The 13466-nt window shown below is 43.8% G+C and overlaps 1 protein-coding gene across 9 annotated transcripts in view; it reads right to left on the bottom strand.

Moving 5' to 3' along the window:
• Window positions 1–549: 549 nt before the first annotated feature.
• The window catches only part of LOC119953638 (myosin-10), a 178866-nt gene continuing 165949 nt past the window's right edge, over window positions 550–13466 (bottom strand). For all 9 annotated transcript variants that reach the window (XM_038778104.1, XM_038778106.1, XM_038778108.1 and 6 more), the window contains 5 exons: window positions 10023–10146; window positions 6300–6508; window positions 4691–4799; window positions 3956–4128; window positions 550–2499 (listed from right to left, as the gene is read on the bottom strand). In XM_038778104.1, the coding sequence (XP_038634032.1) occupies window positions 2352–2499; window positions 3956–4128; window positions 4691–4799; window positions 6300–6508; window positions 10023–10146 (763 nt within the window). In that variant the 3' untranslated portion in view covers window positions 550–2351. The remainder of the gene's footprint in view (window positions 2500–3955; window positions 4129–4690; window positions 4800–6299; window positions 6509–10022; window positions 10147–13466) is intronic.

Here is a 13466-nt window from a genome sequence, read left to right as displayed (position 1 = left end):
GGCTCCCAGAAATATTTTGTTGAAACTATTATTTCTTTCCTGAAGGCAGCAATTCATGCAAGGACACAATTGCAGTGACGTAGGCAGCTGCCATTTAACCTTGCGTAAGCAACCATTCTTCATGTACTGGCCAGCACAGTGGCTGGCTATTCATACATAAATGGGGACAGTTAAAACAGAGTGTCTGACTTTGCCCTTTGCCAATACCCACACACCTACATACGTCAGTAGAGAATTGTGAGGAGAGCACAGGAACTCTCAATCTGGGAACACTGAATTCCAGGTTTTACCCACCCCCACCATTCTGGATAAAATCAGGTAACTTTACACCGAGCCAGGATTATGCATGTTTTTAATATGGAGATTACATTTCTCCTCTTCGTATCTATCCTTATAGAGAAATGAAGCAGTCTTTCCTACAACCTGGCAATCATTGAGAACATTTTGTAGTAGAGATAATTTGCATTAAAATATTTGAATGTATGATTTAAGGAATGTATAGTTAAAAATGAATTTAACAGATCTAAAAGTAGAACACAGAACAATATATGCATTTAATAAGTTTATTGGTTTTATTAAAAAAATTGTTTCCAAAGGAATTTTTATTGAATGGTATAACTGTCTAGAAACACAGGTATACAAAGGTATGAGAACGACAGGGCCTGGTGGTCAACAGCCAGTACAGTAAAAAGACTTCAAACAGATGTTAAAGCTTTAAACCAGAAGAAATTGAGAAATTCCTGCTTGTTACAGAAGGCTCAAGGTACATATTCAATAACACGGAGTTAAACCCCTGTGGAATATTCTGATGACAAGGGTTGCACAAGGCGTGAAGCACAGATGCATGTAAAATACAAAACCATTTTAATGGTTACTCACTCACCATTTTGTACTATATAGCTTTCAACTGTGATATTTGCTCTTGTAATCAAATTATAAGCCATGTCTAAGGCACTTTCTGAAATCTCTGTTTACAGGACTCCAGATGCAACTCTGGTTAGAACAAAGATCAATATGAATTTATTTGCACATTTTGAATCATACAGTATCTGGTAGCTCGTGCAGTCTGTTGCAAATGTTTATTGTATAGATTTCCAAAGACCAAGTGTATATCACCTCATATCTAAACAGAGCCTTTTGGAGTGCGGAAATTTGGAATGCAAGATCAGATTATGGGGTTGTGGTTAACCAGAACATTGCTGAATACTGTTCATTAGTGCGCAGTGGTACAAGTTTAAAAAAAAAGACAATGATCATTCTACAGCTGGGTCCGTCCTATAAAAGTCAGTCTTCATCCACATTTAAAGGATAGAAAATAGTTACTAAAGGGATTTAATATCGCCCGAGAAGAAGTGTCTGCAATACTGATTTCCACCGTGTGAGGCAATGCAAGGAGCCAAGAGAAAATGAGACACAAAAATACTTCAAACACTAACACACTTGTTACAACATTTCCATTTGCAGTATGGCTATTGAACACTTTAAAAAGTCGTACTTACTTCAAAATGATTTGTGCAAATTATCTGAACACCAACGGCCATTCCTACCTATAAATCCCCTCGAGCAATTTGAAGAAAAAATGGTTTTAAGTTCCTAACAAGTTTATTGGGCGACACGAGTGAATGCATATTATAAATCATCATGCATATAAGTGAAATTGCATCTTGTGACGGACTGCATTTCAAGGTCAAGTGCAGCTAAATGTGGGTTATTTACTACCCTATACATGATCTGTAATCACAGATTACTCAAAATACATTGGCACTAACAGTCTGGGTCAGTCCTTGCATTTGTAACATACTCCAGCCAACCAGTTATTGCAATCTTAACAGACTTATTTCAGTTTCCTTCCTCAACTTGCTTACACAGATCCAGCAATGGTCACAGTTTGGTCTTCATGCAGCAGTCAGCTGCAGACTAAGAAACTTGATTAATGTTCCACAAAATTATATATGGAAATACATGTTTATTTGTACATGTAGCATGCATAGTAATACACTAGACTCTTCCCAATCCCACTTTAGTGATGTATGGAATTCAAATCGGGTTCCCAAAGAAAATGAAATTCGGATGTTGCCTCCACAGTCAATATGTGCTCAAATTAGTACTTGATTATCAAAAACAATTGAGGGAAAGCAATTTTGTGAATACAATATGCAAAGGTGCAGTATGTTGAGACAACAGAAAATTAAGATGCAGGAGGACAACGGCTTATATGATTTATAACTTGCCAGTTTAAAAAAAAAGTTTAAAAAGGCAGAGAGAATCAGAAGTCAGCAGTTCTGAAACCACTTCTTATGCCCAGCGGCTATCTTAAATCTGACAAGAGTTGTGCTGACTATGAAATGGCTCTATTCCCCCTGGCTGGTCTGCGTTTCATTGATATCACCCCCTTTATTGTCAACATCATCATCCGAGAGTTCAAGTGCAGTGCCCTCCAGCTGCAGCGCACGCCTTCCTGTTCGACTAGTTGTAAATGTCAGGCCGCTACCTCCTCTCCTAGAGGAATAGAACAGAAGTTGTAATTACAGTGCAATATATTACAACAGTGCACGATTACAGCATCAGTTTTCTCTTGGACCAGACCATGAGCCAGGCATTCGGCTAACTGTACTGGCACCAAGAGACTGACTGCAACAGGAGCTGGCCAGAGCTCTGTATTCACCAATCCGACGTGCAACATCAGAAACCAGCGGCAAAAACAAAATAAAGTCTGGCTGAGGAAATCTGGCTTTTTAAGAAAGTCAAATAACAACCAGGCTTGTTGTTAATAGCGGCTGTTGGGATTTAGTGGAAGCTGGGTAAGACACCATCTTATACCAATGGGATGGAGGCCCCGTCTCATTGTTTGCAAAGCATTTTCTGAAGAGGGTGCAGCTAATTCCAGTGGCCATGGGATTCACAGCAGAAAATTCATCAAATATCTGACACCAAATTGGCAACCTCATCTGAATATAGCAAAACGACTGATGTGGGAAATGGAAATGCTACGTTTGCCCCAAGTTAAAGAAACCGCTTGTTTTTTTTTGTCCCCGATTGTTTTACACCTTGACCACAATTAATTAAAGTAGTTCAATAGGTCCTTGTATACATTTGCCTCACGGCACCAAAAACTGGCAGGGGAGGGGCAGCAAAAAAAACAAACCGAATATATAAAATCATGCTGGGTGTTGATGGAACCATCAATTCAGCGAACACGTGTAGTTGGATCTGAACAGAGGCTTTAATACACTTACAACAGAGCCAGCCTGTTCGTCGTTGAACTTCAGATGAACTGGCAGGCTGGCTCTAAGGCACTGATCTTTATACATCGGTCCCAGGGGGGAGGAGTCCTGGGCGGAGCCAAGGGAGGAGCCCAGTACAAACTCTCGCGTACTCCCAGAGCGACTCTCCCTGGTGGTGGGATAGTGCAACTGCACTTACAATGGTGGATAGTGAACATATATACACGGAGTTATATTGGCAACTATATACAGCATTGATCTTACAACGGGTAGATAACGAACATATATACATGGAGTGATATTGGCAACTATATATAGTGTGAATCACATTCACCACAGGTGTAGGCAGTGCCACTCGCTGACTGGGGATATGATAGTACCGTTGAAGGTATCCGAGTATCTGGCCCTACTTGCCAAGTGAGTCACTCCAGATGGATTTGAAATACAAGTTACCTGTAGTAAAAAAATCTAGTTTGCATTTATAATAGTTATAATAGTTTATTGAAGACCCTGCCGGACTGGCATACTAGGTTAAAAAAAAAAAGATATTTGGCCAGTCGCATTGACTCGATGTGACCCCCAAACCACAGGCCCCAGGCTCAACATGAAGAACAATTCGGTCAAGAGCAGTGTGTGATCCTAACTTCACATGAAACTCACCTAGTTCTTTTAAAAATAATATAAAAAGGTTCTCTTTTCGAATATCAAACTCCGAATAGAAGCCACACTACCTCAGCCGGCTCTTCAAAGTGTTGACCTCGCGATTCATGGCCTCAGCGGTCTCGGTGGTGTCATCCAATTCCCGCTGAAGTTTCCGGCGGGCTGCGTTAGCCCTTGTTGCCTCTTCCTCTGCCTCCTCCAACTGCCGTTTGAGTTGTTTCATGCGAGAGTTTGACTTCTCGACCTGGAGAAATTATTTGTATCTCAACTAATGCTTTTTAAAAAATAAAATCGAATCATGGAATGGACTTCAAAAATAAACATTTCAGTAGCATTTTTCTATTGCAGAGGTTGTTTAAACAGCCCTCCGTAAACTCCAAATGCTCTTCACGTTTCCATGTGCGAAAAGCAGAAGGATGTGAACTTCACAGTGGCAGTTTTAAGCTGAATCCAGCATTAATGGACAATGACAGACTCAAAATGGAGTTTGTAAAGTTACCAATCCTCCAGCCAAAAGCACATAGAGAGGTGCCTGTCGGTAGGAGACAATTTACAAATCAGGTTCCGGTGACACAGTTATGACTCCATTCACAATGTTATTGGAGGTACATTGTGTGCTGTTTGCTTGTATCCTGCTGTCAAGCAGCCCTCAATGGAGGCCACTGCTGGTTTCTCAGAGATCTTTCTCCCCAAGTTTCTTTGTTGTGGAGGCAACCAAACTTTGGACTGGGCCATTTCGCCCACTTTCTTGCAGGGCTAAGTGAAGGTCATGTTAATTTGATGATGGGTGTAAAATGAGAAGCTACCTGTTCTTTGTACTGATCTGCATGCCTGCGTTCATCTTCAACCTGCATGTAGACCTCCTTGAGCTTCTTTTCTGTGCGACGCACCAGCTTGTTGGCGGCTGCTCGTTCTCTGTAATAACAAGGTTATTAGTGTATAAGCAATGAAAGCGAGAATTGCGAGCCAAAATTTAGGCATTTGTCCAGAGAACTATCAAATTTATGCAAACATTTGCATTAAGCACCATGCCTGATTTAAGTGCTGGTACATATTTACGTTACCAGACTCACCACGTTATAGAACATACAGTGCAGGAGGCCTTTCGGCCCATCGAGTCTGCACCAACCCACTTAAGCCCTCACTTCCACCTTATCCATCCCGGTAACCCAATAACCCCATCTAACCTTTTTGGACACCAAGGGCAATTTATCATGGCCAATCCACCTAACCTGCACAGATTATGGATGAAGGAAATATTCAACGATTTGCTGTACTGCCATATTTCCACTAGGGGGCAATTATTAACAGTAAACTGGGCTTGATCAAAAAAAATCCTTTTCAGATAACATTTCAATTCAATTGGGAAGATTTCTGCTCAATAATTTGAAAGCAAATGTGAAATGCTAAAACATTTAACAGTGATACCTCTCTGCACTCCCTTTCGTTTATTTATTTTAAAATTCAATTAAGGGGCAATTTAGCATGGCCAATCCACCTACCTCGCACATATATCTTTGGTTTTGTGGAGGTGAAACCCACACTGACAGGGAGAATGTGCAAACTTCACACGGACAGTGACCCGCGACCGGAATTGAACCCAAGACCTCGGCGTCGTAAGGCAGCAGTGCTAACCACTGCGCCAGGATAGGCAATACTAACTAGTATAAATGTGGCCACCAAAAACAATTTTGTAAACTTGCGAAATGTGAAATAGACAGTGTAAAGTGGAGTAGGTTTGATTGATAAATCATCCATTCTCTGTTACAGCTGCATGTGTAAAATCTCCACAGTTACGATGCGTTGAAAAATACACTGATGTGATGCCATATTCGTGGCAATTCTAGCACTAATTGCACACGAGACTTCATTCAATAAAGGCAATATTCACTTGTCACATGCAGTTCGGATGGCAAAGTTGCATTTAAATTAAATCCCAATTAGCTACCAAAATCTCAGTCATGATTACAAGTAATCATGAACACTACTTCAACCATTTTAACTATAGTTTAATTTTGGCTTAAAATTTTAATCGGCATTAACCGCATTCCATCATCCTACCAGCATTTATTACTGAAGAGCCAAAAAAAAAAAAAGTTACTTTCCCCATGCCGAGTTTTCCTTTTTCACAAACTGTGAACTGGGCCTGAGTAACAAGGCCACCAGTGAATAGATCAGAATACAAAAATAAACTTGGAAGTAACTGGAATACATTTTATAAAATACATGCAGGCCATTGGGGAAAAATCCCTTGAGGGATCTTTGCAACTCACTTCAGTTACAGGATTCAAGAAACACACAATTTTCTGAAGTTGGGGAGGCCAAATTGCTTGCTGTACCAGAATAATTAAAACAAAACTGGCAGGAACCAAGCATAAACTTGCTTCATATACATTTAATACATAGTGGCCTTACTTTGCTTCCTGTTCAAGCTGTTCCTCCAGTTGTGCTATCTTGGCCTCCATCGCAGAAATTGTCGACTTAAATTTGGACTTGACGGAACCCTCCAGCTCCTGGAGTTTGGCTTTGAGTTCCTTATTCTGTCGTTCAAGTTGCTGCCGTGCATTTTCACTCTTCTGCCCAGCGCTGCGTTCGCTAGCGAGCTCCGAATTCAGAGTTTCCACCTGGCAAGAAGTTGAAGCAGAATCAATAGGTTTAGAATCATAAATCCACTTTCTCTAATATTTTGGCTTTAACCAATGACCTCCAGTGTAATTAGGGACTACGCCCGTGGTCCAAATTAAAAAAAATACACACAACAGTTCATAAATCAAAGAGATCAAGTATTTAGTGAATTTACTCAATTGCAACCTATCCTCATAGGACAACCCACTCATTCCAGGTATCAAAGGCTGGGCTTGACTTACACTGGTGTTTAGAAGACTTAATTGAAGCATACAAGATCCTGAATAGTCTTCACCAGTTGGAAGGGATAGGTGTTTCCTCGACTGGGTGAGTCCAAAACTAAAGGTACAGGGCGGAATTCTCCGCTCCCCACGTGGCGTGGGAGAGCCTCCCGACATTTTTTATGCCCCCCTGGCGCCTCCAGCGATTCTCCGCCCCCTCTCGGAAAAATCGCCGCTCGCCATTTTTCACGACGAATGGCGATTCTCCGAGCCCGATGGGCCGAGCAGCCGGCCCTTCACGCCCGTTTCACCACGGCAGCAACCACACCTGGTCGCTGCATTCGTGAAACGGGCGGCGGATGCCCGTTTGGGGCATCCAGGGGCCCGATTGGGACGGGAACACCGCGACTGTGCTCCGGAGGGGACAGGCCCGCGATTGGTGCCCACCGATCGTCGAGCCAGCGTCCAAAACGGACGCACTCTTTCCCCTCCGCCGCCTGGCAAGATCAAGCCGCCACGTCTTGCCGGGCGGCGGTGGAGAAAGACGGCACCGTGCATGCGTGGGTTTGCGTCGCCTGCGCGCAGTGTCATCCGCGAAGCGCCGTTCGGGCGTCATTTCCGGCGGCTGAGGTCGCGGCCGGGGGCCCACTCCTAGCCCCCCGGGTGGGGGTGAATTAGGTTTGGGGAGCGGGCCCCGAGACCGTCGTTAACCTCGGCCGAGTTCACGACGGCCTCCGCGATTTTTGGGGCCGGTGGAGAATACTGCCCATACAGTTTTAAAATTAGGGAGGGCCCTTTCAGGACCGAGATGAGGAGAATTTTTTTCTCAGAGGGTTGAGAGAAGGCAATGGAAGTGGAGTCATTGAATATTTTTAAGGCAGAGGGAGATAGAGAGTCTTGTTATACAAGGGAATCAAAGATTATCAGGATAGATGGGCATGTAGTACTTGAAACACGAACAGATCAGCCATGAATAGCATGTGGCTCAGCAGGCTTGAGGGCCGAATGGCTTAATTCTGCCCCTATTTCATAGGGCTGCAACTTTGCAACAGCAGGTTTAATATTAAACCACTCAGCTGACAAATGATGAAAGTGCCTATTGCTTTGCGTTGAGGTGATCCTTGGAGGAGAACTACCCATTTTTACTGACCTTTTACAAGTTTCCCCAAAATTTTCAAGTTTTAAAAAGCAGCTTATGGAACAAAGCAGTATTCCATCCCTTTCAACATCAGCGACTGATGATTGTATAAATTGATATGAAAACCCAAATGAAACACATTTGAGAATGCCAACCGCTACAGAGGAAAACGTTACCGTGTTCAACCACATTCTGATCAACCAAGTGTCTACATACAGCTTTTTAAATTTCCTATTTAAATTTTTAGCTGTGTAATACCTTGTTCAACCATACGCACCAAAGTGAAGCTTTGACCGCAGCATCAAACTAACTGCATAGCTGAAATCGGTGAAAAACGTATAATGAGCGAAGGCAAATGCAGCCCAGTGAGCTGAATGCTTAAATGAGACACTCCACTTGGAGAATAAATGTGAATCGTGCCAGGGAGGCCCGCCCAACCACATCCACTGGCCATGCCCCAGACTTGTCTGGTTCTGGACAACCTTCTTTGAGGCAGTCTAAAGTTGTGGGGCTGAGCATGGAGCCGTGCCCGAGAGTGACAGTTCTTTGGGGTTTCGGACCAGACAGAAATACATATGGGGAAGAGGGCTGATACCTGGCTTTTGCTTCCTTAATCACACACCGGAGAATCCTGCTCGGCTGGTGATCAGCAGCACCACCCAGAGCTGCAGACTGGCCGGAAGGCCAATTACTGGTCCGTCCAAGGGCCGGTCCGTCCGTCCGTCCGTCCAAGGGCCGGCCGAGGCCAACAGTGATTAGGAAGTAAGGAGTGAGGGTTGGACCAAGGAGGACAGCCGGGAGCAGGGGAAGTGAAGGGAGGGGAGGGGAGGGCAGCCGGGAGAAGGGGAAGTGAAGGGAGGGAAGGGGAGGGCAGCCCAGCCGCCACCCCACCCGCATGAGAAGAGTGAAGTACAGCGATACCCAGGGTAAAAGGGGATGCCAGGAAGGAGTCAGACTATCGGGGGGGGGGGGGGGGGGGGGGGGGACGAGTGTGTGTAAAATTTGTACATAAGAATTATACCATGTAAATATCAGGTGCATTATATATGTTAAATTGTTCTACTGTAAAAAATTGGAAAATGCCAATAAAAACATTTTTGAAAACCAAAACGAAGCACCATCGTCCCGATTGATTAATGGAGGAAAAGTTCTGGAAAGACTTATCTTGCCTTTATAAAATACTAAAACTCCAGCTTTACACCAAACATCAAAACCCTTGGGAACTCGGTCGTGATACCTGAAATTCTAGCTTCTGAGCAAGGGTGACTGCTTCTAATTTTCTTTGGTGTTCGTTTTAGTATATAGAATAATAATCTCACCAACGGAAGAGTGGCTGAAAGTTTGATGGTGTGAGTGAGGATCGGATGGGGCCGGAATAGTGAATTGTGTGATTGGTTAGCCTGTTGAAGACCTCGAGGAAATGAAAGACCACAACAATACTTGGGGTTGCATCATCACTGCTGTACTCCTGCAAGTCATTACTAAAGCCCGAGCTTCATTGATGCATCTGACCGCTCAAATCACAATTCGAACACTGAATTATGCACGGATTTGAAAAGGAAGATTCCATGCATCCCCCACCCCCATAAACAAAAAAAAGTGAACAATCTTGAAGTTAGGTGTTTAAACTGTCCCAAGCTGTGGAGGTCAGCAGCCAGTGTCCCACTGAACCGGATATGACGCAGCTACTTAAGAGGAGGTTTGTGCATTAGTGTCTTTACTGCACTTCAGTGCAATACTACAAAGAATTTTTTATTTATCACCTAATCTTATCCAGGATTGTAGCGGCAGCAAGATGTGATGTGGACAGTTTCGCAGAGAGAGATAAACTGGCTTCCAGCGTTCACCATTAGAAATGAACAGTCTAACAAACTGTGCTATTGTTGAGAAATTGCAGCTACTTCACTGATGTAAACACTGGTCATATACGAAATGCCAGTTAAATAATTGCTGGTTTATAACTGATGATATGCAAGCTTCTTGTATATTATACAGACTTAGCACAAAAGACAAAAATAATGAAAAAACAAGACGCCCATATCGACATACACAAAACTAGGAGAGGAATTGCATTAACCTCGTGTCCAATGGGTAGGTGCTGCAACAGTCAAGACTGGCACAATAAGGGTAACTCCAAACTGTGAAAAATCGAACCTGCATGGTTGTCTTCCGGAATCGGTCATTGAGGAGTTCCATGTTGCTCTGTTCTTCTTCAAGTTCTTCCTCTAATTGGGCAATGCGAGCGTCCAGGCGCCGTTTCTCATCCAGTAAAGCAGATCTGAGGAATCAAGGCGTATTAAAGGGGAAATTCAGAATTACTACAAACTCCAACATTCACTGAAACCAAATAGATCAGATTGCTTACAAACCTCAAATTCTAGTCTCAAACTCAAATGTTCCTTCTAACCTGTGCCTGGGTGGATCTGCAGCCTAGAAAGTACCATGCAAGCCACTCTCAAGTTGTCCCTTTAACACATGCGAATGAAAAGATTTATAGGTACTGTGCGTTGGAATGAACAGGCCATGCACAAGAAAAACTATTTTGGGGGGGGGGGGGGGAGGAGGCATTGTTTGGAAGGCGAGTTAGTACATGTTCCAAAACGTGCTTTAAAAAATTGTTTGGTACAACATGATGTTCTACTGACATCCAAATCGCAGTGCATAAGAGGCCCTTCGGCCCATTGAGTCTGCACTGACACATGTAACACACCTGGCCAACCTATGTAATTCCATTCACCAGCACTTGGCCCACAGCCTTGAATTCCATGGACGTGCCACGTGCTCATCCACATACTTTTTATAGGATGCGAGGCAACCTGCCTCTGCCACCCTCCAAGGCAGTGCATTCCAGACGGTCACCACCCTCTGGGTAAAAAATGTTTCCCCTCACATTTCCCCCCCCCCCCGCCCCACCATGAAACCTCCTGCCCCTCACCTTGAACTTGTGTCGCCCCGTAACTGACTCTTCAACTAAGAGGAACAGCTGCCCCCACCTGAAGAAGGAGCTGCGCTCTGAAAGCTCGTGTTTGAAACAAACCTGTTGGACTTTAACCTGGTGTTGTAAGACTTCTTACTGTGCTCACCCTAGTCCAACGCCGGCATCTCCACATCATGCCTATCCATCTAGTCTATGCTCCCCATAATCTTGTACACCTCAATCAGGGCGCCCCTCAGTCTTCTCTGCTCCAGTGAAAACAACTCAAGTCTATCAATCCTCTCTTCATAACTTAATCTCAGGCAACATCCTGGTGAATCTCCTCTGCACCCGCTCCAGTGCAAACATATGCTTCCTATAATGGGACGACCAGAATTGCACACAGTACTGCGGCATCACCAATGTTCGATACAACTCCAACATGACCTCCCTGCTTTTATAATCCATGCCCCATACACCTTTGCCAGTCTATTAACCTCCCCATCTGCCTTCAGAGATCTATGGACAAACACACCAGGGTCCCTTTGTCCCTCAGGCCCGCCTAGTGTCATGCCATTCATTGAATACCTCCTTGTCAAATTACTCCATCCAAAGTGCATCACCACACACTTTTCAGGGTTAAATTCCAGCTGCATTTACCTGCCTATTTGACCATACCATCTATATCTTCCTGTAACCAGACATTCAACCTCAATGTTAACCACCCGGCCAATCTTTGTGTCACCCAAGAATTTACTGATCATAAACCCCCCCCCCCCCCCCCCACCATAGTTGTCTATATAATTTATATAAATGATGAATAATGGGGTACCCAGCACAGATTCTGGCACGCCAGTGGACACTGGCTTCCAGTCATTAAAGCAGCCTTCTGTCATCACCCTCGGTCTCCTACAATCCACCTTATCAAATTACCCGGTGTGCCTTGTGCATTTACTTTCTTTATACGTCTCCCATGTGAGACCTTGTCAAAGGTTTTGCTGAAATACATTTAAATTACATCAACTGCACTACCCTCATCTACACATCTGGTCACCGTCACAAATTTTTTTTTTTTTTTTAAATCAACATTTGTTAGGCATGAACTCCCTCTGACAAAGCAGCGCTGACTATTCCTGATCAAATCTTACTTCTCCAAGTGGAGATGGATTCTCTCCTTCAGAGCCACAGCGGCAGGTGCCAGTTTATTCGGATTTTAAGCCAATCAACTATTTAGCAGCTTACCCATGTTACTCCTGCCTTAGCTACCCATCACATTGACCCATCACCTACCCAAGGCCTTTATAGCAATATTTGGACAGCACTGCTTCTGTTCCCCGAGTGTGATATATTGAACAGGAATAAGGATTCAATGGCAGGTTATCAATCTTATTCATTCTGCGTTCTTCCAATTTCAGAGTTCACCAAAGCAAATAAAAATTAGAAAAGTGTGTGGTGACACACTTTGGATGGAGTAATTTGACAAGGAGGTATTCCATGAACGGCATGACACTAGAGCTTACTCCACAAATTGCAACCTAACATCTTGTACTTGTGTACCGCTTTCACTATCGACGAAAATGTCACGACCAATCATAGAACTGGTGTGTGAGGTACAGCTAACTCCTGATAGAAATATTTTATATGTAAACACTTGCCCTTGTGGGAGCCCTACATTAGCCATTGTGCAGTCTGATTGAGAAATGCACAGGAGGTAACTTTGAAATAGGTGGAAAGCTCCTTTGACCCACTTTCTCTGCTGCCAACCTGCAGAGAAAAAGCCACCCTAAGTAGCCAAGTCATTCCACTTTCAGTTTGTGCCTTTCACCTGTTGGTTCCTGCCTGCTTATTTTACCGTTTAGCATAGCATTGGTTGCTGGTGCTATTATACAACTTCAGTGAAACTAGCCTCCAGCATCTCCAAAGAACAAAGTGACAGCAAAGCAGGGTGCAAAGCTTATACAGCTGGAGAGTAGGAAACTCTGCACCACTGCTTAGGTCATTCCCAAGCACATTGTTTTGCCAGAACCATTAAACTCAGGCACATGCCAACGTTGTGTGGAGAATGTTTCCCTCTCTCCCAAGAGTTACATTTGCGTGCGATTTATACAATAGATTTCTGTGTACTGGATTTTTATTGCTGATTAAAAGTTTCATGACCTTGACTTTGCTTGTGTATAAACATGGATCAAGAAACAAATCAAACTTTGCAGCAACGCAAAGTCAAATAGGCTGCTGGAACTCAGACTTTACCTACACAATGAAATGAAATGAAAATCGCTTATTGTCACGAGTAGGCTTCAATGAAGTTACTGTGAAAAGCCCCTAGTCGCCACATTCCGGCGCCTGTCTGGGGAGGCTGGTACGGGAATCGAACCGTGCTGCTGGCCTGCTTGATAAGCCAGCGATTTAGCCTTGTGAGCTAAACCAGGGGAGGACAAAAACAAAAAGGTTATGTCCACTTGGGGCAGGAGCAGTACTGGTACTGGTGGGAAAAGCATCGCAGAACAGGAAAGATTGATCTTGGGAGCGAAATGTGATGATGGATAAATTTCAGGCAGTAACTGAAAGTTACTTGGAAGGTACTGTTACATATCATAGAATACAGTGCAAGAGGCCATTCAGCCCATCGAGTCTGCACCGGCCCTTGGAAAGAGCACTCTCCACCCTATCCCTGTAACCCCACC

Source organism: Scyliorhinus canicula, chromosome 18 (assembly GCF_902713615.1).
Source record: "Scyliorhinus canicula chromosome 18, sScyCan1.1, whole genome shotgun sequence".
Classification (NCBI taxonomy): domain Eukaryota; kingdom Metazoa; phylum Chordata; class Chondrichthyes; order Carcharhiniformes; family Scyliorhinidae; genus Scyliorhinus; species Scyliorhinus canicula.
This window is presented reverse-complemented; position numbering and strand designations above follow the sequence as displayed.